General features: G+C 64.0%; 2 protein-coding genes across 2 annotated transcripts in view; both read right to left on the bottom strand.

Annotated features, from left to right (window-relative positions):
- The window catches only part of LOC115608282 (striated muscle preferentially expressed protein kinase), a 37,674-nt gene extending 29,262 nt beyond the window's left edge, over positions 1–8,412 (bottom strand). Inside the window, exon 1 of the mRNA XM_030486919.1 lies at positions 8,004–8,412. Coding sequence (XP_030342779.1) covers positions 8,004–8,412 — 409 coding nt within the window. The remainder of the gene's footprint in view (positions 1–8,003) is intronic.
- Positions 8,413–10,945: 2,533 nt separating this feature from the next.
- Positions 10,946–16,600, bottom strand: DES (desmin). The gene is made up of 9 exons (XM_030486938.1): positions 15,973–16,600; positions 14,170–14,230; positions 13,902–13,997; positions 13,651–13,812; positions 13,434–13,559; positions 12,528–12,748; positions 12,346–12,395; positions 11,991–12,073; positions 10,946–11,864 (listed from the first exon to the last, which is right to left on the bottom strand). Exons 1-9 carry the CDS (start codon positions 16,524–16,526, stop codon positions 11,823–11,825), a joined length of 1,395 nt encoding a protein of 464 aa, XP_030342798.1. The 5' UTR covers positions 16,527–16,600; the 3' UTR covers positions 10,946–11,822.
- Positions 16,601–17,209: the final 609 nt, after the last annotated feature.

Raw genomic sequence — 17,209 nt, 5'->3', positions numbered from 1 at the left:
CTGCCTGGGATTTCATTTGCACCCTGGGAAAAGGCATGAGGGAGCCCCAGGAGCCCACTCTGTGCCCACCCAGCCTGGGGTGGAGAGAAAGGGTGGGGTGGGGAGATCAGCATCCAACTTCACACCTGCAACATGGGGCAGCCAGGCGAGACCTGGTGCTGCCTCCTTTCCCTGTGCCAGGCACAGATCCACCTTGCCCAGGCTGGGGGTCCTGCCATGGCCCCAGCATGGGGCATCCTTCACCATGGCCATGGAGCCAAGGGGTGTCAGGGGGGAGAAGGGGCTCCTGGGACCATGGGGGAGCCTGCCACTGCCTGGCATGTGGAGCCCAGCACTGGTGCCACTGGTGTGAAGCAGGCAGACAGGGAGCAGTGATAGAATAAAGTGGGGGGAGGGGGAGTGCAACGGGTGGCTTGCCTGGTGCAGAGGGACAGCCACTGTGGGTGCCCTGATACCCCCTGTGCACAGCCAGCGATGCAGGACCCTGCCCCACCATGCAGGCTTGCTGCCCCCAGGGGCAGATGGGGCAGCCGGGCAGTGCAATCCACCCTGCTCCAGAGGGACCCTCCAGCATCCCTGTGTCCCCCGGCACATCCCGAACCGTGGGAAAGGGCTGCAGGTGACAGCCCCTCCCGGGCCCCTGCTGGGCCACCAGGCAGGGTGACAGTGGGGATGCTATGTGCGCGCACTGTGGGGAGCAGTGGGGTGAACTTGTGGGCTCTGGGGGTGTTTCCTGGAAGGATGCCCGCCATCCTCCACCCCCTACCAAGGCCAAGTGACGTCCTTGTGCCTTGCTCGGCAGGGAGCATGCAGCGGGGCCGCGGAGGAGCCTCGCCTGTGCCAGGCATGCTCCTGACGCGGAGGGGATGACGCATGCAAAGCCTCGTCTCCAGATCCGTGACCACCGGCAGCCAGGATCCATGGCTGGAGGGAGCCATGAAGAGGCCTCCATTTGCTGCCCTGGCTCCAGAGAGAAGAGAGGGGAGAGGGTGGCGTGGGGGGGAGCCCCCGACGGCGGTTCCAGCCTGGTGCTGGCTCTGGCGGTGCTGAGCACCTGCCCTCTGCCTCTCCTGCCCGGGGTGGCGAGGACAGGCAGGCAGCTCTGCAAGCGGGATGGAGCCGGGGATGGGCAAAGCCCTGGGGAGCCCCGGGCGGCAGCGGCAGGGCCGGAGGGACACCCCCATCCTCATCACCATCCCGATGCGCTCCCGTTCTCAGCACTACCCCCTCGTCCCCGCACCCGCCGGCGCGGCAGCCGGGAGCTCTTACCTGGAAACGCTTCTTCACCCAGATCTTCTTCATGCTTCTGCAGAGCCCCGCTGGCCCGGTCACACCGGCTCAGGCCCGGCAGGACGCCAGCCCGCTCCCGGCGGGGTCCCCGCTGTCAGCACGCCGCGGGGGCAAGCGATGCTCCGAGCATCCTCCACCGCCGGCAGCCGGGGACGGCGGAGGGAGAGAAAGGGGCTCGCCAGGTTGGGCTCTCGGGAGGGCTGGGGCTGTGAGCATGAAGCATCACTGGAGTGCTCCTCCCTCCATCCTTCCCCCGCCTGCCTCCGCCTCCGCCTCTCCGCCAGCCCTGGCAGGCAGTGACAGCGGCGGGGGACGGGCAGGGCACCGGTGCCGGGGGGCGAGGGTAGCAGCGGGTGGGGGGCACGGCTGCGGTGGGCACACGTCCTGCCCCCCGCTGGCTTTGGCTGCACGGCACAAAGGGGGCCGAACCTCCTGCCCAGCAATGCGGCCGTACCACTGTCTCCTGCCATCGGTCGGTCCTGCCCCACCACCCGGGGCAGGGGCTGCTCTTCTCTGCCGTGCACAGCACCACAGGGCACAGTCACTGCCGCGGGTCCCACATGCACCACAATGGGGACAAGACTAACACAACACACCATGCCAGTGCTGCACACAACTGCCTTCCACACGCTGTTCCCAAAGTGCCCCAAACCAGGCAGCTCCACTGCCACAGCTGCCACAACCCCGCACACAGCCACAGTGTGCCATGGCACTGCCCAGCCATTATCCAGGCTCACCAGTACTCTGTCAGCCTCCGCTCAGTGCCCCACATCCTCCAGCCACTGGCAATGCAGAAGGGTCCCTTTGCCAAGACACGGGAGTGGCAAAGCACACCCCAGCACTGCTGGCCCATGGGCACACGAATGAGAGCTGATATGGGCACAGTCCTTCACAGCAACCCCTCTGGCCTGGCACTGCCCACACCATGGCATGATCCCCTTGCAAACCACACAGCCTCCAGCCACAGGCACCCAGTGCCCTAAGGCAGACCTTGCACCCAACCCACATGGGATGGCAGGGTTGGCTCCTGGAGAGCCAAGGTCCCAGCCCCATCTGGTCCCACTGCCCCTTCCCACTGCAGAACATCCATAGAGATGCAGCTGGAGGCCTTCCCACCCAGTGCTTGCCCCCATGCTGCTCACCTGTCCCCTGAGAAGCCAGCCACCCCATGCAGAGCTGCACACATAATGCTCCCCATGATGCTTGGCAGCTCCAGCAGCTTTTCTCCACTTCTCCTCCCAGCCCATGACTCCCAACGTGAGTCTTTTCATGGCTCCATAATAACTTGCAAATTACCCAGTACAAAAGGAGCTGTTTATACAACATTTCTGACAGTCCTACAATCCGAGTGATGCTGCGGGGTTTCCGTGGAGACCCTGCACGTCAGGCGAGTCCCACAAATGCCAGAACTGGCACTAAAGGAATCTCCTGTCAGAGTCAAAGGCTCCCGAGCCCTGAGTGGGGACAGAGATGGGTACCCCTGAGCCAGGGCTGGGTAAAGGGGTGGGCTGTGGGGCTCATGTCTGCCAGGGTCCCTGCACCCAGGGTCTCTCCCTGCCTGTCACACCCAGGCTGTGCATGCCTGTGATCCCACCACAGACCTGGGCGCCACTCAAGTGGGATAAAAGCCTGGTTAGGGATGCCAGGAAGGAGCCCAAGGCTTGGGATCCACACAGAGTGGTGCAGGGGCAAGGGTGCTGCCACCACAGCACCTGCAGGGACAGCCCCAAGGCTGGCCCCATGGAGGGACCACATGCATCCTGCCAAAACACAGACATCTGGGTATCCTCCAGCTGCCACATATGCTGCCCCAACAGCTACAGCTCCCGCTAGCTGGGCACACAGCCCTTCCCTGCAACTGCAGCTCTGCTACTTGGCTGTCCCCAGCAAAAGTCCAGGAGTGGCTCTGGGCTGCCCAAGAGGTGCTACACCCCTGGGAGAAGCTGGGTCACCTCCAAGGGGCTGTGCCTGCTGCGGGACCCAAAAGTCCTTTCCAGAGGCAGCAGCACCTGCAAATCCCCCTGCAAGGGCAAAGCCAGAGTCCCTGCAAAAGGTGTCAGTGGGAGGTGACAGCAGCCTGGACCCAGGGCAGCCCCTCTGCCCTGCCCTAGCGTGGACCTGGGGCAGAGCTGGAGCAAGTGACCCCATTGCCACCCAGATCCAGCATCTCCTGCTGGACACACACCAGCCCCAAGCAAAGTAGATAGCACACTCTTGCTGAAAATGCAGCATTAATTACACTGCTCGGAGAGCCATGGCTCCCCATGCCTTGCTGGACCCCCAGCAGCTCTGCCTGCATCCTGCCCCTGCACCACTGCATCAGCCCCCTTGTGTCAGTGCTTGAATAATTGATGGCGGCGGGTGCATGCAGTCATCTCGGGTAGGAGGAGGTCTGGGCATGAATCTTTCATGTGTCTGTGCCTCCCGGAACTGCTGGAGGTGGGGATGTGCTGAGAGCCTGGGGAGATGAGGACAATTCCCAGGCCTGTCCCCAAAGAGAAATAACTGCAGCGGATAGCCCTCCTCATGGGGCAGAGCAGCACTGCAGCAGCCTTCTGGCCCTGGGGAAGAGCAATGCTCTGCTGTGACCCCTCTCCTGAGGGCTGGGGACACCCCAGGTGCCCTCCCCAGCCTTTGCTGCCACTAGAAAATGCCCGAGTGCACAGTGCCTGCTGCAGGCAGAGGACACAGGATGCAGGACAGCAATGTGACCTTGGCTTCAAGTGCTGGGGCATGGAGCAGGATGGCAGGAGGCATTTTGTCCCTGCTCTGTCAGTTCTGCTCCCTGCAACCCCCCTGCCTCAGGCTGAGGGGCTGAGCGTACAGGGCAGGGCAGGGTAGAACCCACTAGCCCCTTCCCAGTGCCACTGTGCAACGGCACACACCAGCAACCTGGTCAGAGGGGCACAGTGAGCGCTGGGAGGAGGAAGAGGCCATCACCCATCACACAGTCCTGAGCGGCGGTGCTATATTTACCCAACCACAGGCCCAGGTCTCGGCCTCTCGCCTGTAACACAAGCCGTGCAGCCTGCCAGAATCTGAGGGGACGGCACATTCCTCAGCAAAAATAACCCCCCGGCAGCGGGCGAGAGGGCAGGGGTGGAGGTGACTGACTGGACAGCTGCACCCACTGCTCCACTTGTGGGGAGCAGCCCTCCTGGTCCTCAGCACCTCGCGATGAGGACCCAGCACATGTGGCCACCACGCCAACCCCCTGCCCAGGGGGATCCTGGGCTCGTCCGAGATGCTGCTGTGCCCTGGGGCTGCAGGGACAGGAAACTGAGGCAGCCACAAAAAGTCCCACAGGAGGGAGGAGATGGCAAAAGGAGGTGTCAGGTCCCGTTCAGTCCCTGAGGAGGGCTTGCAGGGGCTGCAGAGGGAAGGGGCAGTTGGCAATAAACATGGGCATGTTGCTGCAAAGTGAGAAACTAAAATTAGGCACTGAGATAAATGGCAAGAGGTGCTTAGCCACCAGGGACACTGTCAGCACAGCCATCCCCACCAGGGTGCCATTACCATCGCCGTGCACCACCAGCTGCAAAATCATGCCCCTAGTGTAACTCTGGGCAGGATGGTAAGGGTCCATGCAGGGCCTCTGCTCACAGGCAGCTCCTGCCCCTTCCCTGCCCCCAAATCTGGGCGGGTGTAGGCTGTGCCCTGGGCAGAGGAAAGATTCCAAGGCAGTTTGATTGCTGAGTGCAGGTGGAGGCGGGCGGAGCAAGACCCTGTACTGGGAGCCCAAGAAGGACACATCCAACCTTGAAACAAGAGGCAGCCCCAGCAGGGAGGATCAGGCAGTGCTGGCACGGCAAGGGAGAGCTGGGCTCTAAAAGAAGATTAACTCAGGTTCTTAAGAGGTGATTTAATCCAGTTTATGGGGAAAAAGTTCAGGAGATGCAGCTGAGAGGTGATACAGACTATAGCGAGCCTGCGGGCAGTGGAGCTGCAGTGGGGACCGGGGCTGGCTGGAAGGGTCTGGTGAGTCCCTGGATGGACCTGGGGAGCTCCCAGACCAGCCTGGTGCTGGTGTGAGAAGGGCCAATGCATCCCACCTGCACCCATGGAGCCGGGGCATGAGGGAGAACCTACAGGGGAGAGGGACAGTATGGTGGGACATGGCACAGACAGTGTGGCCCTGGCAGCCCCTGCACCCGGCAGCCCCACGCATGCGCTCCCTGATCCCCACACAAGCACTGACGCACTCAGGGCACCTGGGAGAAGAGCAGGAGAAAATCATTAGTGGGGTGGAGCGACAGATTCAGGGCAAGGGATTAGAAGAGCTAAATCGGGCTCATGCAAGCAAGGGGGAATGCTGAGCTGGTACAGGAGGAGCTGCTGGGGCTGAGCATGGAGCTGGGCAGCAGAGAGGCCACCCAGCCCACCAGCAGTGACCTGAGCCACCTTGGAGAGGTCTGATGCTGGCCCCACAGTTAGCTGCAGCCTGGCCTGAACGCAGGTGAAAGCAGGTGGAGGGGTCTGTGCCCACCGGGAACTGCAACCCTTTAGAGATGAATGGAGCAGGGGCATCCCAATACTTCTAGATATGGGAGGCTGGGACCCTGAGCCCACATAAAGACTTTATCCCGCCTGGGGACCTTGCACACCTCCCCCTTGCTCTATAACTGGCTGATGACCTGGCTCACAGGACCTCCAGGGAACAAGGATGGGGTGTCCCTGCCCAGCACAAGGATGGCGCAGCCACCAGTGGAACTTCCACGGTCCCCAGAGAGCTGGGTCTCAGGAGGGAGTGTGAGGAGCCTCTAAGCAGCCAGGGCCTCCATGCTGGAGGCTGGTGAGCCGTGGCAGGGCAGGCGGATGCAGAGCGGTGGCACAGCTCTTCCATTTCACACAATGACCTGTCTCACGGCTTGGCTGCCAGCATGGAGAAAATGGCCTCGGGGGATCGACATGCTGAGTGCCAGCACCCTGCAGCAGGGCCTGGCAATAGGGCTGGACCCCCACCACATCCCACCGCCTCCACAGCAGCACCCCTCTCCAGCACCCAGCAGGACATGGTGCTCCCTGGGCACTGCTGTGGCACATCACAGAGACTGTTTTGCCTCAGGGCAAGGACAAAGCCACACCAGGGGCTGCTGCGCTCCTTGCCAGCCCGGTGCCCTGGAACCAACGTGGCTCCAGAGGCACCTCTGCCCTGGAGCTGGTGTTTTGGGTGGCTGTTTGCTCGATGGCAGTGCACCCACAGCCAAGCGCCCACCGCCGGGAGGAGCGCCCAGGGCAGGGTGACATTCACCCTGCGATTAGGCAATTCTGGCTGCTCCGTCCCTCTCTCAGCTGCTCCAGAAAGGTGGCAGTGAGGGCCGGTGGCTGGGAATTGGAAGCAGGGACAAGTGCGTCAGCACAACGGGAACGGGCACCTGGGGAAATAAGGCGGTGCCATGGAGAAGTGCAGCTGCATGCTGGAGTGTGAGAACAGCGTGACTCCTCCTTACACCCCCCCCCAGAACAGGCTGCTCCCGCCTCATGGGGCAGTGCCAGTCTCCCACTCTCTGCACACACAGCACCATGTGTCCGGCTGCACCATGCCACTGTCCCCAAAGGTGCAACGCAGTGACCCCACACAGACCCACTGCAGGGCAAGATCCATCCTACACGTCTCTGCTTCTCCTGTTCCCCTGCCAGGCCCATGAGCAGCGCACACACCTTCCTCCATCCTCCAAACACCGCTCCTCCAGCCTCCCAGCTCACAAAGAGCAACTCCTTCTCTTCCTCCATTGCTCCCCTTCAAAGGAGCAAAGGCTCTGTCTGTCCCTCCACAGCCGCCCAGTCCCCTCCACAAGGTCCAACATCTCCAGCATACCTCCTGTGCTGCAAAGCCCTGGGTGCAGCTCCTTCCCCAGAGCCTCAGGCCTCAGCACCGCCTCCCTTGCTCCCTGCCCTCACTATCCCCAGGCAGTTAGCTCAGCATCTCAAAGCAGTGCCACCAGCCAGCACCACACGCTTCCCAACACCCAGGTCTGTAACACCCAAGGGAGGTGGCATGCATCCTGGGGCAAAGGGGGCTGAGCCCCAAGTTTGCCTGGCCCCCAGCAGGTTGAGACCCACCCATTCAAGGGCAAACAGCAGCCCCAGACACCCCCTGTGTGCCAGAGGAGCGTGAAGGGTGGTGCACCCAGGGTGAGAGCAGAGGGGCTGCCATCAGCCTCCACCCCTGCTCATTACCCATCAGGTCCCACCTCCTGCAGTGTCAGGCTCCTCCCCCCGGCCTACCGCCGGCAGGTCACAGTTCTGCCAATACAGCCCCAGTGCCTGGTACAGCTGTGGTGGGATGCCACGGGCAGCTTTTCCCGTGGGCAGCTGGTACATGGGAGTGGCTTGTGCAGGGGCACTGTGGGGACCAGGAACCATGTTGGTGGCTGCAGAGGGCTACACCACCAGTGGCGTGCACCCAAACCACATCTCTCTCTCTCTCTCTCTCCTCCTGCCCTGAGCAGGATTGGCATCACATGCTCCTGACACCTCCATGCCCAGCATTGGCACCTTGCCTGCCTGGCAGCAGGTACCGCAGCCACATGCTCGCTGCAGGCCCGATAGACACTCCGGTGCTGCCAGCACTAGGCACCCCAATCCGCATCAGGGTTGGCATAGCAAAGCCCAGCCCTGGCTGTCCACGGCCATGAACTGCAGTGGGAGCCTGCAAAGCACCGCTGCCACCCTCAGCAAACCCGTGCCCATGGCAGTCATGCCGCCCTTACCTTCCATGTCAATGATGGCCAGCACGGCACTGGTCATGGCCTCTCCCCGCTCGTTCTCAGCGATGCAGGTGTACACGCCGGCATCCTCCTTCTTGCTGTCCCGGATCCAGAGGGTTCCATACTCCTCCTCACGTGGGGCCAACAGCTCCTCATTTCGGTACCAGCGGAGGCTGGGCTGGGGGTTGCCCACCACCACCACCCGCAGCCGGATGTCGCAGCCGGTGCCAATCACTGCGTTCTTCAGCTTCCGCACAAAACACGGTGCCGCTGGGCGAGCCGGGCCCTCCTCAGCTGCCCCTGGCTCCGCCGTGACCTTGGCGCGCTTCGGGGGGATGCCAGGGCTCGGCAGGGCCACCCGGGGGTCCCCACTGGCCCTACTGGTGCCACCACGTCCCTGCGCTCGGTGCATGGTCTGCAGCTCCCCTGCCCTCGCCCGCCACCCCCGCTGCCCCGAGCCGGCAGCACCGTGCCCCTCTTCTCACCCTGCCTGCAACCTGGGGGTGCTGGGTGCGTGCCAGGGGTGCCGGGGCAGAGGCAGCCCCCCAGTCCAGGTGCCGTCCGGTTCAGTGCCTCCCCCCCGCCGGCTGCAGACCCGAAGGTCGCAGCGCCGTGAACAAGCGAGGGGCTATTTTTAGGTGGGGGCTCGGGTTGCTGGTGGCTGAGCCGCCGCTCACCGAGCGCCCGCTGCAGCACGGCACCCGCACGCCATGCTCTGCTGCAATCCCCAACTCTCCCAGCACCTCGGCACCTGGTCCTCCACCGGCCTGGGTGCGTGTCCCGTGGGTGCCAGCTGCTCACTGAGCCGTCCCAGCACTGGGGCCCTGGCGTCCCCCTCCTCACCCGTCCCGTCCCGTCCTGCGCAGCCCCCGGCGAGCTGCGCTCCCTCTGCCCCCTCTTCCAAAGTGGCAGCTGCCTCTGATATGTCACATTCCTTGGCCAGGCTCCCCCTCTCCGTACCCGCTGTCCTGGCCTTGCAGTCCAGCTCCTCTTAGCAAAGATAGAAAGGGGCCAGCGCCTTTCCATATTAGCAGTGAGGCTCAGGGGAACCCAGCCTTCCTCCCCTGCTTCGTCTTCTCCAGCAGTGTCACCGGATCAGGACAGAGAGACCCTAGTGGCATGTGGAGAGAAAGGACACCGTCATGCTTCCTGCAATGCGAGACCCCAGAGAGCATTCAGCCCAGCAGGGCCCCATTGCCCCATCCCCAGTAAGCAAAGGAGGAGTGGATCCCTGCATCCCTCCTCACTCCAAAACCACCCTGTTGGGAGGCTGCAAGCACAGCAAAACCCCATTTCTCTTGCTGAGACCCTGCCTCGCTGCCCTGGGCAGTGTGAGTCCTGGCCATCCTCCCCATTCAAGCCCTGCTTGGAGCAGGAGCACTCTGCTGTTTGGGCTTGGGGTGCCCCATGAGAGCTCCCACATGCTGTTCTCCAGGCAGTGAGTGACCAGGGACTGCCTGTACCACGCACTGCCTCACCACCCCCGGCCAGGCAGGGCTTCCCCGGCTCCCAGCGTGATGGCACACGTCTCGGCACCTGGCCCTGGCCGCCCTCGTTGGGGCTGTAAATCTAGGCGAGCAGGACATGAGCAACACGGCACGCTGCTTCCCAGCTACACACCAGCCTTGGCAGAGCCCGTTGCCACCAGCCCAAGAGCGCCAGCATCAATGGAGCATCACCTATGAGGGGGAGATCCCAGGATCCCCACAGCTTGGAGCGGCTAGGGCACACCAGAGCAGGATGCCCAGCTAGACCCACAGCCTGGCTGCAGAGTAGCTGAGCGAGCCCCAACCAGGGTCTCTGGGAGCTGGAGGCGAAGCCCGTGAGAAGCCTGGGGGGCTCTTCCCTGCCTGCACTGCCCTGCGGGCAAAGGGCTGCTCCTTTCCCTGCTGCCCCCGCTCGGCCGCAGGGACAGAGCTCTGGCCCAGCCAGCCTGGCCCGGGCAGGGAGGGAGGTGTCGTCGCTCCCCAGGGCAGCCCTGGGGTCCGTCCTCGGTGTCACAGGGCCACCTGCTGGAGACAGCCCTTGGGAGACGACACCCACCGGCCCAGGCCGGCCTGCAGCCAAAACTGTAGTTCCCACGGCGATGTCTCCATCAGGGACCCCTAGTGCCGCCCCCACTGCTGGCAGCAGCACCTGCCTTGTCCCTAAAACGCCACCTCCTGCCAAGCCCATCGCCCTCCCAGGGCTCTGCTGCTTGGCAGGGGGGTGCAGACCCTCCAGGACCTCCCTGGGCAGAGCAACCCTGAATCTCTCTCCCCCGTGGGATGCTCGACCCCAGGTTCCCCTGCTGCATCCCCTATCGCTGGGGTGAAGGAGATGAAGTCAAGACACCCCCCCACCATGACGACAGGAAAGGGGGGTTGTGTGTTTGGGGGAGAGGGCATAGGAATCAGGTTGAAACTGGAGGTTCAGCCTGGGGTGGGGCAGGTGTGGGATGGTGGGGAGTGCTGGAGGGGAGGTAGATTTGGAATGGGAGGGGCTCTGCTTGCAGGCTGGAGGAAAAAGGAGGCTTGGAGAGGTTCCAGGCAGGTCTGGGGCAGGGCTGGCCAGGGTGTGGGCAGAAAGGAGGTGTCTGTGGGGGGTGAGAGCCACCGGGCTATCATGTGAGACCCTGGGCATATCGGGGGGGCCAAGGGACAGTGATCCAGAGTCCCTCCAAACCTGTTCAGGGCTTGGCTGCTGCTGCCCCCAGTCCCAGCAGGGCTCCCCCACCCAACATAACTGGGAAACCCACCACCACAGGCAGCAAAATGCTCTGGGGCACCTTCAGTGTGAGGATCACGTGCATTTTGGGGGGACGAGCAGCTGAGGGGAGAGATGGCTCAGCGGGATGCTGGCCCCTCTATCCTTCCTGGCCCATCCCTGCTGGGCTGCCCAGCACCCAGTGCTGCCTCCTCACCACCCCATGCCATCCCTGCCCCAGAGATGCGCTGGGAGGAAGGATTGATGCTCCGCTGTTTATTTCAGCCGCCTGAAGAGTCACGTAGACGCGGTGGGGTGGGGGTGCAGTGGGGCGAGGGGTAGGGGCGCCTGCCCTGGCCCCCGGGCCTCTCTCAGGCTCCTCTCCTTCTCTCCCCCCTCTATCCCACTCACTCACTCCTCCTCTCTCCTGTGTCCACCTACATGTACCCTCTCGGCTCATGAGCCTGGCCCCGCGCAGCCTCCTGCTGCTGGGGGCCCCCGCAATGGGGGGGGACGGGCGCTGCCCTCCTCTGCCCCACGGGGCTGCCTCTCGGGCTGGAGGGAGCGCAGGGCACCATCCCCCCGGGCCGGGGGGAGGACGCAGGTTGGGAGCACCCTGGCTCCGAGCTGAGCAGAGAACAGGGGGCTCAGCTTGGAGCCTGCTTCTCCCTATCCCTGGCATCGCCGCCATGCACCCGGAGAAGTGCCAGCTCCGGGGGGGCCGGCGGTGCCGGTGCAGGGGGATAGGATGGACCCCGAGCCCGTGCCCGGCGCGGGGACGGGGCTGTGGGGGGATCCAGAACCCGCTGCTGGGACCGTCCGGCTCTTCGGGGAGCTGGCCCAGGCCACCACCTGCTCCCCCCAGCCCCTCCTGACTGTTCCCTCCCTCCCACCCTCCTGCCGCCCCCCGGCCTGGGCCTGATCCTGACGCTGGCGTTGCTGCTGCGAAGCTGCGAAAGCAGAGTGAGCCTTTTGAAGCCAAAGGAGAGAGCCCGGGGGTGCAGGGGCCCGGAGGCGGCTGCGCAGGGGGACCCCTAGGGCAGTGCCGGGGGCCGAGGTGGGGGGGCAGGAGGGGGGCTTGGCGGCGGGACGGAGGCAGGGACAGAAGGTGCCAGTGGGCTGCCGGAGCAGCCTCCTCTACAGCACTTCGTGCTGCTGCTGGGTCGCCTCACTCACCACCTGCAGGAGAGAGGCATGGTGAAAGGCCATGGCATGTCAGCACCGGAGCCCCAAGCATCGGGACAGGCGCTGTGCTCGGGCACAAACCCCCCCCCCCCCGCCTTCCTGCCACCCCACCGTGCTCACCTCCCCATCACGGGTTTCGATGGTCTTGATCATCACGGTCTTTTTGGTGTGCACCTCCGAGGCACGCTGCTCTGGGCTGGTCTCTGTGGGCAGAGTGACACAGGGGATGGGACCATAGGGACATGCGGCATGGGGGCACAGCAGGGGGACTGGGGAGACTGGGGGGGCGTCAGGAGCCCTGGTTTAAACCTCCCTCAGCTCCAAGGAAGCTCCAAGGGCAACACCCAACTGAGTGCCCCCACACCAGGGACTCAGTGTGGCACGCCTGGGTCCCCAGCTGCCAGCCTGGTTGCAGCCCCCCAGGAGGGAGATTTGCCCCCATCTCAGGTCCCCCTCCTCACAGGGTGATGCTCACCTCGGAAATTGAGTGCAGAGGCAAAGGTCTGGTGCATGGGGATGCTGATCCTGTGGGGGGACAGAGGGGAGAGATGAGCACCGGCCAGCTCCAACCCTTGGGTGGCTGCTCATGGGGTCAGAGCCCAAAAACCAGCTGACCTTGCTGGTCCCCCCTCTTTGTCCTGCCCTCCCACCGCTCACCGGTTCTCCTCGCCCTCCAGGAGCTTGCGGTACGTGGCAATCTCCACATCCAGGGCCATCTTGACGTTGAGCAGGTCCTGGTACTCACGCAGGTGCCGGGCCATCTCATCCTTCAGGTGCCGGATCTCCTCCTCCAGCCGGGCAATGGTGTCCTGGTACCCACCAGCCTCCCCTGCAAAGCGTTCCTCCATCTCCCGCATCTGGCGCATCAGCGAGTCGTTCTGAGGAGACAGGGGTCTCAGTGAGGAGCAGGGATCTGAAGGGGCCTGGGGTGGGAGCTGGGAATGCTGAGGGTTCCTAGGGGAGAGCCAAGGACTTAGGGAGAGCCATGGCCAACTCTGGGCTGGGTCCAGCAGACATAGGACAATGATGGGTGGCTGTCACCCTCTGTCTGCCCAGCTCTGGACAGCAGGGTCTGGTGGGGACAAGCTGGGGAGGTGCTAGGTGACCCCAGCACCCTGTGCCCTGGTGCCCATGCCCCCCAGCAAAGCCATCCTGCCCCATGCAGGGGGTCATGGAGAGGTGCAGGAGCACTGGACAGCTGCCCGCGGGTGGCACTGCCACACTAGTGGCTGCTGGCTGGCTCCTGTGACCATGACGGTGCCAAGGGACTGTTGTGCCTTGTTTGTTTGCAACCACCTTCCCAGCCTGCAACCAGACACCGTGAGCCCTGGGCCCGCCTGCCTGGAGCCTCCCAGGCTGGGCACCTTTTGCAATCTCTGCCTTGACCCCAGGGCTCTGCCAAACACCTCACAGAGGCCCTGACTGCCACTGGGGGAGGCGCAGCCCCAATCTGCGGCATGAGTCCCCCCATGACAGCACCTCAGAGAGCTGGGAAGAGCCTCCCACCCCAGAGATGTCCAGAGCTCCCCTGGAGCAGTAGGTCCAACACTGCCCGCAGCTCACCGTGCCCTTGAGGGCATCAATCTCGCAGGTGTAGGACTGGATCTGGTGCCGGTACTCCAGCATCTCCTGTTTTGCCTGCCGCAGCGCGTCGTTGTTCTTGTTGGCCGCTTGTGTCAAGTCATTCACCTGGGGAGAGACTGGGGTCAGTGGGCAAGGCCATTGGGATGGCCGAGAACTGCTGCGCTGGGGCCAGCCTGCAGCCCACTGTCTCCCGCACCTTGGACTTGTACCACTCCTCAGCCTCCGCGATGTTCTTGGCAGCGATGCTCTCATACTGAGCACGGATGTCCCGCAGCGCAGCTGTCAGGTCGGGCTTGGAGATGTCCATCTCCACCTGGATGTGCTGTTCCTGCAGCTGAGCCTGCAGCTCCCGGATTTCCTGAGGGGGACAAAGTGATACTGCAGGGCACCCGTTCCATCCCCCAACCCCGCGGGTGCCTGCGGTAAAGGGGGCCACCCCTGACCTACCTCTTCATGCACCTTCTTGAGGAAGGCGATCTCCTCCTGCAGGGACTCGATGCGTCTCTCCAGGTCAATGCGTGCCAACGTGGCTGCGTCCACGTCCTGGGGAGACATGGAGTGAAGGGTAGTGTGTGTGGGGGAAGAGGACGTGGGCTGGAAGGGGCAAGGCTGTGTCAAGGGCCATGCCCTGGTGCTGAGGCTGAGTTCCTGGTGGGACATGGGGATGAAGAGGGAGGTGGGGGTCCCATGCCATGCGAGGGTGACAGGTACTCACAGCTCTGAAAGCAGCCAGGTTGTTCTCAGCCTCCTCCTTCAGCTGGATCTCCTCTTGCAGTCTACAGGCAGAGAGGGGAAGTTAGTGGGGGTCCAGAGGCAGCCCCACCCCTCAGTAGCAATGTCCCCCCGAGCTGTCCCTTAGCTCAGCATGTCCCGGTGGGAAGACAGTGGATTGTCCTGTATTCCCAGCAGGCGTCGGAAGGGCTGGCGGGGGGCCAGGGGCTCTTCCTCCCATTCCCTATTATAGTCAAAGCTGGAGAGAGCACAAAGGCATGAGGTCAGCTCGGTGCCACGCGCGCTGCCCCAGCCCTTATAGGGGAGAGTGGCTGGCAGCCGGGGGGACAGGGTGCAGGATCCAGCACGGGGGGCTCAAGGGATGGCCACCGGCTGAGATGTCCCAGGGAGAGGAGGAGGACGGGCAGGTCTCAGCGATGCTGTGGGACTGGGTAGGGAGCAGGGACCACTGCAGTCCCAAGGTCAGGGCTGGGGATGCAGGCTGTGCCAGGGGAGGGGGCAGTGCCATGGCTGCTGATCAGGAGGAAGGCGGTGGGGGGGAGAGGGAGGTGCCCGGGTGGTGCTGGCACACAGGGTGGCAGGAACCCAACACCCATTTGTTTTGTGCCTTGTTCCTCCCCTGACATTGAGGGATCCTCCATGCTGCCCTCGCCAGCCTCCCAGCATTGCGGGCTCTGCCCCTCCAGGACCCCAGCACTGGCCAGCTGGGGGAGAGGCTGGGGCTGGGGGGAGGCAGCAGGCTGCGTTACCCCCAGAAGATGGGGTCTGGGTGTCTCCGGGGCACAGGGGCCAGGAGGGAAGGTGCAGACCAGCATGAGAACAAGCGGCTCCCTCTGCGCATCCATCCCTGCCGCCAGGTGCCCCGCACTGGTCAGTCACTGGGGGTCACTCAGCCTGGCCACCTTTGTGGCTATTTCCTCCTGGCCCCAGTCCCCTCCTTGGCACCAGCCAGGCCCACGGCATCCTTGGGGGGGTTCCTGCTGCTCCCAGGGCGCTGCAGACACCCACACAGGCCTGGAGCATCCCTGCGGAAGTGCGGCTGCTTCCTCCCCTCCCTCCTTTGCATCCGGAGCTGGCGGAGTACCCCCCTCCCCGGGTCATCCTCCCCCTTGCTTTCGCCTGCCTGGCTGGCTCCATCCATCTGCCTGTCTGTCCCACAGGGCTCAGCTCACTCACAGGCTCACCAGCCCGCTCTGGTGTGAGCAGGGTTGGGGACCTGGCGGGGGGCACTCTGATCCCCCAGCTGTGGGAATCCCATGGCATCAGAGCCTGGCCTCAGCGCCACTGCAAGGGAGGGCATGGGGGGAAACCCTTGCTGCTGGAGCCATCCTACCCACTGGGTGCTACCTCGGTGCCTGGTGAGGGCTGGCAGCAGCTATCCGGAGTACCCTGCTGAGATGCCCAGGCTGTGGGCACCTCCATCACCCTGTCCCACACCTCTGGGACACCTTTCCCTCACCTGCCTCACGCTGTGGGTTGGGGAGCACCCAGCACTGGCATAGCTGGTTGCAGGTGCCCTTCTCCCTCCCAGAACTCACAGCCACTATGCCAGGAGCTGGCACCCCGCAAAGAGCCCTGCAGGCAGGAGGCACAGCCAGGTGCTCTCCCACCCCAGGGATGGGGTGAGGGGGACAGAGTAATGAGGCTGATGGGCTCCCAACATGGGGCACAAGGGTGGCACTGAGCATGCAAGGGGCTGCCAAGGTGATTGCTGCCACCACCCATCCCTAGGGATGGAGATGTACGGATGGATGCCCACAGGGACACACCAGGGGCCCCCACTCACTTCTGCTTGAGCTTCTGCAGGTCATCGAGCAGGTTGTCGCGCTCGACCTCAACACGAGCCCGCTGGTTGGTGAGCAGGTCCACCTGGCGCCGGAGCTCCCGCAGCTCCTCCTCGTACATCTCGGCCACGCGGGTGGGCTCCTTGCCCCGCAGGCGATTCACTTCAGCCACCATGAGGGCATTCTGCTGCTCCAAGAAGCGCACCTTCTCGATGTAGTTGGCAAAGCGGTCATTGAGCTCCTGCAGCTCCACCTTCTCATTGGTGCGGGTCTGGAGGAACTCCTGGTTCATGGCATCTGCCAGGCTGAAGTCCAGCAGCTCACCGGCACCTTGGTAGGCACTTTGGTAGGAGCGCAGGGGCGTCACGCGCGTGGTGCGGAAGCTGGACAGGCTGGGCACGGCCGAGGTGCGGGACACCTGGTAGACGCGTGAGGTGACGGAGCTGCCGCTGCTGCCCTTGCCCCCAAAGGAGGCGCGGGAGAAGACCGGGGAGCCACCGCCAAAGGTGCGGCGGTAGGAAGAGACCCGCTGGCTGGAGGAGTAGGACTGGCTCATGGTGGCGGCGTGGGGCGGCAAGGCCGGGGCAGGGAGCAGGCGCTGGGGCTGGCGAGCGGCCGGCGGCTCTGCGAGGCGTCGGGAGGGGACCCGCGACGCCGCTATTTGTATCCTGCTGACATCACTCGCCCCTCCTGCTGCCGGGCAGCTGGGGATGCTGCTGCGGGGGGACCGCTGCCAGCCCCCGCCTACCGCCCCTCACCTGCCTGCACACTGGGCCACAGGCCCCCACGCAGACAGCAACCGTGCCTATGGACCCCTGGGCACCCCCAGACCCTGCCGGGGTATCAGCCTCCCTCCCGGACCCCATTGCACTGCCCCATCCCTGACCCATGGATGGGGCAGGCTAGTGGTGAGCCCCCCAGCACTGCCCAGACACCCATCAAGGCACAGTGCCACCCCACTCATGGTGAGAGCAGGCAGACAGATGGCCTGGGCTAATGCCAGAGGAGAAAAAAGGGGACTCAGCCCTTCACACCACCACTTGACCCCTTGAGCCAAATCCCATGCCTGGTAGCCATGGCCACCAGATCTGCCTTGAACACCCCAAAATGATGATGCCCTGACCCTCCCCATGGCTCAGATCTCCATGTGGGGCCAGACTCCAGCCCCCCCACCCAAAGAAGGGGCAATGGAGGCATTTGATGGGGGTGTGATGTAGGAAGACCCCTGCCCTGAGTGTG

This window comes from Strigops habroptila, chromosome 5 (genome assembly GCF_004027225.2).
Source record: "Strigops habroptila isolate Jane chromosome 5, bStrHab1.2.pri, whole genome shotgun sequence".
In the NCBI taxonomy this organism is placed as follows: Eukaryota; Metazoa; Chordata; class Aves; order Psittaciformes; family Psittacidae; genus Strigops; species Strigops habroptila.
This window is presented reverse-complemented; position numbering and strand designations above follow the sequence as displayed.

What these genes read in the sequence shown, in the direction of transcription:
- DES (XM_030486938.1), bottom strand. Translation starts at nt 16,526, where the DNA reads ATGAGCCAGTCCTACTCCTCCAGCCAGCGGGTCTCTTCCTACCGCCGC. An exon ending in TTGATGCCCTCAAGGGCACG is followed by an intron (nt 12,749 to 13,433) that starts GTGAGCTGCGGG and finishes CTGTCTCCTCAG; the next exon opens with AACGACTCGCTGATGCGCCA. An exon ending in CTGGAGGGCGAGGAGAACCG is followed by an intron (nt 12,396 to 12,527) that starts GTGAGCGGTGGG and finishes GTCCCCCCACAG; the next exon opens with GATCAGCATCCCCATGCACC.